Source organism: Myotis lucifugus, unplaced genomic scaffold (genome assembly GCF_000147115.1).
Source record: "Myotis lucifugus unplaced genomic scaffold, Myoluc2.0 scaffold_1636, whole genome shotgun sequence".
Lineage (NCBI taxonomy): Eukaryota > Metazoa > Chordata > Mammalia > Chiroptera > Vespertilionidae > Myotis > Myotis lucifugus.
The window spans coordinates 10,282-19,326 of NW_005872684.1; the positions used below are offsets into that span (position 1 = coordinate 10,282).

General features: G+C 43.3%; 1 protein-coding gene across 1 annotated transcript; it reads left to right on the plus strand.

Annotated features, from left to right (window-relative positions):
- The first annotated feature begins 1,124 nt into the window (after nt 1–1,124).
- Nucleotides 1,125–2,093, plus strand: LOC102419812 (olfactory receptor-like protein OLF4). Its single transcript, XM_006107994.1, has one exon. The coding sequence runs from the start codon at nt 1,125–1,127 to the stop codon at nt 2,091–2,093; it is 969 nt and encodes a 322-aa protein (XP_006108056.1).
- The last annotated feature ends 6,952 nt before the right edge of the window (nt 2,094–9,045 follow it).

A 9,045-nucleotide genomic window follows, 5' to 3' on the forward strand; every position in this document is an offset into this window, starting at 1 on the left:
TTGCTAGAAACCATTTCTACAGTATACACGTGAACGATCGGGCCAACTTAGATTATAGCACCTCCTTGTCAAATCAGTCTGAGAAAGGCATGAAAATAATATAACCATGTTATAGTGTGTGTGTGTGTGTGTGTGTGTGTGTGTGTGTGTGTGTTTTCAGTCTTCAACACAGGAGAACTAGGGATCATATGTTCCGAAGTAACTCTACCAATACAGGAGCCAAAACTCGATCAAGAGAAGGTACTGAGGCGGGGATCTGTTTGCATCCATTGGGCACGTTTGCACCAAACTGCAAGAGGCAGTGTGAATGAGGAAGGCCCTGTGCCTGAGGTTTCAACAGTAGCAGAGAGGCCCCAACTTGTCTGACACCATCTCTCATCCTCTTCCTCATGCTCATTCACCTCCAACACTGGTTTCCTTTTTTGGCTGAACATGAAAACAAACATCTTCCTCAGGACCTTTACCCTGGCCATTCCCTCTGCCCAGCACACACTCTCCCACAGAACCTTGCATCTCCCTCTTTTACTTGAGGTCTCTTTACAAATGACATCTTGTGTGTAGGTCTTGCCTAAACACCCATGAAAAATAAAACACCCTATTCATTTCTTTATACCCACTTACCTTTTCTTCATAACACCTGTCACCATCTGAAATGTTATATATATAGTTAATCCTCACATGAGAATATTTTTTCCATTGATTTTGAGATAGAGGAGGGAGAGAGGCACACCAATTGGTTGCCTTCCACACTCACCCTGACCCACAGCCAAGGATCATGTACATCACTGAATTGTAGAAACTTTTGTTCTTCAGCACCCTATACTTACAGCCTGGACAGTGCCAAAAACATGGTCAGCATTCAATTTATATTCCTGAAATACATGAAAAAATTTCTGATTAAAACTGTAGAATACATAATACCAGAAGGAAAAATGATAATTGATACAAAAGCTTCATATCACAGGTGGCACAGGGGCTTTCCCAAAAGGGGACCAGATTCACACATAATATATTAAAATTAATTCTTTATCTACAAATATAAACGTTAGCATTTCAAATATGGAATACAAGTTTTTGTGAATTAGTCATATTGTTTCCCTCTTTCCTAGTAGTCACCTCCACATATGCAACCAGGGAATGATACACAAATTTCAGAATTTATTCTCATGGGATTTTCAGAGGACCCAGAACTGCAGCCACTCATATTTGGGCTTTTCCTCTCCATGTACCTGATCACTGTCTTGGGAAACCTGCTCATCATTCTGGCCGTCAGCTCAGACTTCCACCTCCACACACCCATGTACTTCTTCCTCGCCAACCTGTCCTTGGTAGACATCTGTTTCACCTCCACCACCATCCCAAAGATGCTGGTCAACATCCAGACACAGAAGAAAACCATCACGTATACAGGATGCATCACACAGATTTATTTTCTTATACTCTTTGCAGTGTTGGACTTTTGTCTCCTGACAGTGATGGCCTATGACCGGTTTGTTGCCATCTGCCACCCCCTGCACTATATGGTCATCGTGAACCCCCGGCTCTGTGGACTGCTGGTTCTGATGTCTTGGATCACGAGTATCCTGAATTCCTTGTTACATTGCTTATTGGCGTTGAGGCTGTCCTTCTGTGGAAACTTGGTAATCCCCCACTTCATCTGTGAACTCAATCAGATGATCCAACTTGCCTGTTCTGACACCTTTCTTAATAACATGGTGATGTATTTTGCAGCTCTCCTGCTGGGGGTTGGTTCTTTCCTCGGGATCCTTTTCTCATATTCTAAGATAGTGTCCTGCATACGTGGAATGTCATCAGCTCAGGGGAAGTACAAAGCATTTTCTACGTGTGCATCTCATATCTCGGTTGTCTTATTATTTTATTGTACAGTGCTAGGCGTGTACCTCGGCTCTGCTGCTATCCAGAGCTCACATTCAACTGAAACTGCCTCAGTGATGTACATTGTGGTCGCACCCATGCTGAACCCCTTCATCTACAGTCTCAGGAACAAGGACATCAAACAGGCTCTGAAGACATTCTTTGTGAAGGAAACTACAAACAGGCCAGTTGTCCTAAGACTGAAAACGTACCACTGATGGCAGAGGTCAAAGTCTCAGAGTCAGACATAGAAGCATGGAACAGACTGTCGAATCTCAGAGGGAAGGCCCCGGGGGAGGGGAGGGGAGTGGGTGGGAAGAGATCAACCAAAGAACTTTTATGCATAACCCCTGGACACAGACAGTAAGGTGGTAAAGGCATGGGGCAGGGGCGGGGGTTGGCTAGAAGGGGTCAATGGGCAAAAAATAAGGAACATATCTAATAATTTCAAAAATAAAGATATTTTTAAAAATAAAATGCAGTTTCTGAATCCCACTCCAGAAGGGCCCAGTAATCTGCATTTACAATGATTAAAAATGATGTATAAACAGGTTGAAAATGAGCACACCTAGATAGTGGATGTCATTGCACAGATTATTAAGTTATTATTAGTTTAAAAACAGGGTGAGATCTGTATTAATGGAAATGCCATGATTTAATACATTTTTACTTAATTAAAAGCATACTAGTATGTCTTCTTAAACTGATGTTTTCCACATGAAAATAATTTAAGCTTATCAGCAATACTCAAATCCATTGATGAGTATAGATATAGCTTTGCAAATAAGAGATATTGAGCTATTCACTCTTGTTACAAATTGCATGAAAGGTAGGAATGAAGTGTGTCTTTGGATTCATTGGGAAAAAAGGCTCAGAATCAGATTCTGTGATTATCTTCAGACTGTGGAAGTAGAGCCTTCTCTTTCTACTCATTTCCTAGAATTTCCATTTCTTTGACCTAACTTCTGTATTCAATTTCAGTAACTCACTTTATTAAACTTTCTTCTTTCCCTTATCACCTACAGTTTTCCCCTTTGTTGTTTTTTTAGCTTCCCAAATTTATTTCCATCATGGCCATATACATAATGAAAAGCATGTATTTTTTAGAATTTTTCTCGAGTGACAAATATTGTACCAAATGTTTTTTTTTACTAAAAGAATTATCCAGATATCCAAGATGGCTGCTTATGGGACAGCAGGCTGCAAGAGAGTGTGTGAGTGAGAGAGCGAAAGGAGAGTGCGTGGACGTGCGGGGAGTGCGTGTGTTTGTGAGTGAGGGACAGTTGTATTCCATAGGACTGTTGGGGACTCAACCAAAAGGAATCAAAAAATCTGAATAGGCTGATAACTATGGAGGAAATTGAAGCAGTAATCAAAAAACTGCCAGAGACACAGAAGCGTGGAACAGACTGTCAAATCTCAGAGAGAAGGCAGAGGTGGATGGTTAAAAGGAAAGAGATTAACCAAAGACCTTGTATGCATATATGCAAAACCCATGGGGTGAGAATAAACGAATCATCTTTTCTGTCAAAGAACAGTTCTACAGCAGCCATTTTGGACTGAGTGACTTGGCAGCTGCCATGTTGGCCACATGGCTTGCAGCTCCCCTGGGGCCGCCATCTTGAAACAGCGAAGGCCAACACCTCCCTTTGAATTAGCCAATCACAAAAGATTGTGCACCTGAGCTCCAATCAAGAACAAAGGACAGGTGACATGCCTCAGGGATTATAAACCAAAGCAGCCCATCTGCTCGGTGTGCATGCGCTTCCAGACCATGTGTGCACACCCTTCTACTTAGAAGTAAAGGTGTTTGCCTGGCTGCCTGACTCCCACGTATGTTTTGTGTTCTACCAGGACCCCTGACTTTGCGGGCTCACCTTATTTCTAACACATGGACCTACACAATAGTGTGGTGAATGCCTGGGGCAGAGGGAAGGTGCAGGCTAGACAGGGTTCAAAGGGGGGAAAAGGGGCCATCTGTAATACTGTCAACAATAAAGATTTTTAAAAGAATTTTAAAAGCATATTACAAACCAATATTAAAAATAAAGTACATGCCCTAACCGGTTTGGCTCAGTGGATAGAGCGTCGGCCTGTGGACTCAAGGGTCCCAGGTTCCATTCCGGTCAAGGACACGTACCTTGGTTGCTGGCACATCCCCAGTAGGGGGCGTGCAAGAGGCAGCTGATCGATGTTTCTCTCTCATTGATGTTTCTCTCTATCCCTCTTCCCTCCTCTCTGTAAAAAATCAATAAAATATATTTTAAAAAAATAAAAATAAAGTACAAAATTTGCTGAATTAAAAGAGCCATGCAAACATTAAGAATGCATATGCATACTGCATGGGTCTGTGTCTGTATAATTCAACAAAGTCCACAAAAGCTTTCATTGCTTTGTTATATAACTGTAAACAATGCAATCACCCTGAGCCTCTTTACCTTATTTGTGATGGTAGTGGGGTAATAAACCTAATTCAGATGAATGTTGTTAGAAATAAATGAAATGTTTGGAAGTACCTGTTAAGTCCATGAACTCTCTTACAAGTAAGAACTATATCTATGTGTATACATGGGTGCATTTGTAGATGATTAAAATAAGCGCACTCACACCCATATGTACAAAGACTCATTAATAATCCCATATTTTATGTTGAAACAAAATTTGTGAGAAATCTGGGTAGGATATAAATTAAAAGAATAAATGGTTGAATTGAAGTGAAATAAAGGAATGTAGAAATTCAGGCACAAAGACACTATAGGGAATTCACTGTACCAGCTAATGGGGCATAATCTCCAAATTGACTTTAGATATTTTACTTCTACTTAAGTTTAGATATTAACACAAAATATCCTTAACCAAGGGAAGCTAAGTGAATTAATTGAAAAGCTAATGTTCCATTTCCTCCAGAAAAAGAAACGTTGGGCCCTGCCGGCGTGGCTCAGTGGTTGAGCGTGGACCTATTGAAACAGGTATTTGGGGGATAAAATAGGACAGGTTTAGGAAATATTAGGAAATTAGGGGCACCATGGAGAAAGCACAGGGCTGCAGAGCAGCAGAAGGTATATTTCCATAGAATGGGGGAGCTGGAAAGCTGCAACAAGTACATTTCCATAGAATGAGGAGCTGGGAACAGCAAAAGGTCCATATTTACAAAATAAAGAGAAGGAAGCCCTTCATTCAGAAGGAGAAGAAGAAAGCCCAAAGGGAATTGGAAAACAATAGGGAAAGAGAGGGAGACAACTTCACATGTCCCATGTGAGACTCAAACTTTGAATCCACGAGTTACTATAGTAACAAGTCTAAGGGAATAGTGATGACCAATCAGAGGGGTATCAAGGCACCAGGATCTGCAGCCTTTGTACACCATAGGGAAAAGGAACTCAGTGGGACCCTTTCCCCCTCCCTACATGGGAATCCATTCTGTGGGACTCTTTCCCTCTCCCCATGTGGGAGTCTGTACTTGTTCTTCAATAAATTCCCACCTTTGCTATACCACTTTCTGTCTGTGGATTCATTCTTCCATTCCAGCGAACAAAGAATCTGGGTTTCAGTCCAAAAATTCCATATCACTATGAACCAGGAGGTCAGGGTTCAATTTCCAGTCAAGGCACATGCCCCGGTTGCAGGCTCCATCCCCAGTGTGGGGCATGCATGAGGCAGCCAATCAATGATTCTCTCTCATCATTGATGATTCTATCTCTCTCTCCCTCTCCTTTCTGAAATCAATAAAATATATTTTTTACAAAATAAAAAGTTTGGATAAATGTCTGTGTTACATTCCTGTGGCTGTTGAACTGAACTCGGTGGCATAAAAGCAACACATTTATGCTCTTATTGTTTTGGAGGTCGGAAGTCTGAAACTAGTCTCAATGGACTAAAACCAAGTTGCCTGCAGGGCCAGTTCCCTCTGCAGGCTCCAGGAGAGAATCTGTTTCCTCTTCTTTCCCAGGTTCTCAAGGCCACAAGCATTCCTTGGCTCATGGCCCCTTCTCCATCTCCACAGACAGCAGTGCAGACCATCTCCAAAAATCCCTCTGATTCCAACCATTTTTCCTTTTTCTTCTGCATTCTAGGACCGTGGTGATTACATTAGTCCCATCTGCATAATTATGTTCCAATTTCTAATCTAAAGGGGAGATCATTGTACTATTGTTGTTCTCTCTGCAGGGATTAAATGTGGACATTAAAGATATAAACATTTTGTAAAAGTCAGCTGATTAGCAAAATATTCCATCTACTACCTTAATGCCCCCCCTTTAGTATAAAAATAATATATTCAAAGTTTCTGGGATTGGGTGCAGGCATCTTTTGGAGGCTCCTATTTATCTGCTACACAGTCTTTTTCAAAAATACATTATTGGATATCATGGCTTCTGTAAGGTCTGGAGCTGGGAAAATAGGGTCTTTCTCAGAAGCTTATTTGATGTTGTTCAAGGACCTTTATATAAAAGAACCAAACACAGAATTTATAACAGCTTCTGGAATAAGTAAATATACTATTCATTCAAATTACATAGAAACAGCCCAGCCTGTGTTGCTCAGTGGTTGAGCATCGACCCAGGAACCAAGAGGTCATGGTTCTATTCCTGGTCAGGGCACATGCTCGGGTTATAGGCTCCATCCGCAGTGAGTGCATGCAGGAGGCAGCTGATCAATTATGTTTGTCTCTCATCAATGTTTCTATCTCTCTATCCTTCTCCCTTCACCTCTTTCTAAAAATCAATAAAAGCATTTTTTTAACTACACAGAAATAAAATTTTGGTTCAGAAGACCTACAACTTGACTCTGACACAGAGCCACAACCTTGGTGGTCACAGAGTGGTCCTCAGACCAGGACCAGCAGCATCAACACCTCCTGGGAGACATTAATTTTGAGAATCTCTGGGCCCACCCAGATCTGCAAAGGAACTAGAATCCTGAGTGATTCATAACACATTGAAGTTTTGGAAGTGCTGGTCTCACCAGGTTTTCACCTTTCACTTGACAATTGAGGCAGGATAACTACTAGTATTTGTGAACAATGGGCCTTGAAAGGACTGACTCCATCCTGTCCCTCGCCCTCCATCTGAACCATAGGCACTCCATCTGGTTCCTGTAACCTCCATTTTGTAAGAACTGCCATTTAAAATTTTCCACGAAACACAGATGGTCCTTTGTTCTATTAACTCCAGAAAGTAACTAAGCCAGATAGCCTCCCTGATAGAAGTAACTCTGCTATTTCTAGCTTCTGTAAGCATGCATGCTCTAATAATGGGGAAAATAAGACATTTGGGGGAGGGGCTAGCAATCTGATTCTGTGCCAGTAACCTAATGCACATTCTTGTTAGCCTCTTAATTATCTGGTCCTGCAAGCTGCTGAACCTGCAAGGGGATCTGGTCAGTCCTTGGTTCTTCCCATACCAGGTGTCTTCTGGTTATCTGAGCTGTGCTCAAGGCTACAAGCTTTCTGCAAGATATCTGCTAAGCACACTGCCCCCATCCCAGCACCTGGAGTTTTTTGCCTTTATAAGCTAACCCCTAAGTTTATTCAGGGCCGAAAGAATTTGAGAGACCCAAGTCCGCCAGCTTTTCAAATAAAGACTCCAAGTTCGGCTCTCTGATATTGCAACTTCTGTTTAGCTCACTGAATTACCAATATAACATTTGTGTTGGCTATTATAGGTGTTCAGTGGCCTCCCTCCAGACATGGACAAATATCCCCTAGGGCAGTGATGGCAAATCATTTGAGCTCGGCGTGTCAGCATTTTGAAAAACCCTTACTTAACTCTGGTGCCGTGTCACATATAGAAATTTTTTGCTGTTTGCAACCATAGTAAAACAAAGATTTATATTTTTGATATTTATTTTATATATTTGAATGCCATTTAACAAAGAAATATCAACCAAAAAAATGAGTTCGTGTATCACCTCTGACACATGTGTCATAGGTTCGCCATCACTGCCCTAGGGCAAAATCATCTCAGGTTGAGAATCACTGGCCCAGAGTTTGAAAACTGAAAGCAACGTGACAGATTGCAATCGAGGCCCATCCCTTACTCATCTTGAAACTTTGAACAGATCACTAAACCCCTTCAAGCTCCATTGCTGCAAAGGGGAATAGAGTTCATAATACAACTACCTTATAGAGTGGATTTTTCAAAAATTAAATAAAATTATGCATATAAGATGCTAAGTGCAGGTTATGTAGGATAAGACTATCTACATATATCTCATAATTAACTCCTATATATATAAAAGTCTAACTGACCATTATGACCAGTCCACCAGTCACTATGATGCGCACTGACCACCAGGGGGCAGATGCTCAACACAGAAGCTGCCCCCTGGTGGTCAGTGCGCTCCCACAGGGGGAGCGCTGCTCAGCCAGAAGGCAGGCTCACAGCTGGCAAGTGCAGCTGCAGGGGCAGGAGCCTCTCCTGTCTCCAAACAGCGGTGGCAGGCACAGCGGGCCAGGATGAGCACAAGTGCCCTGGCGCCAGTTAGGGGTCTTCCCTGGCCACCTGCCACTTGGCGCACTGCTACATCCCCTGGGGGATGTCTGACTGCTGGTTTCGGCCCAATCCCCTCAGGCCAGGGGGATCAGGCCTAAACTGGAAGTAGGACATCCCCCAAAGGGTCCTGGATTGCGAAAGGGCACAGGCCAGGCTGATAGACACTCCCTCCTCGCCCCCATGCACAAATCTGTGCACTTGGCCTCTAGTATCTACACTAATAAAAGAGAAACGTGGTAATTAGCGTACGACCGCTACCCTTTTCATTGGCTAATCAGGGCAATATGCATATTAACTGCCAACTAAGATGGTGGTTAACCGCCAACAAAGATGGCGGTTAATTTGCATATGTAGGCACAATGCAGGGAGGCGAAAGGGAAAGCAGGAAGAAGCCCCCTGCCACGGACAGTGATCGGAAACCCAGGGGGGAGCTAAGAGCTGGGGCCCCCAGCCATGATCGGAGAATCGGGCTCCTTTGCCGCCCTGGCCAGTGAGAGCAGGAAGTAGGGGTGGAGCCAGTGATGGGAGCTGGGCACGGGCGAAGCTGGCAGTCCCGGGAACTAGGGGTCCCTTGCCTGGGCCTAAAGCGGAGCCCGCCATCGCGGGGCCGCTGCAGCTGCGGGTCCCCACTGCCCGGGCCGGACGCCTCGGCCAGAGGCGTTAGGTCTGGGCAGGGGTA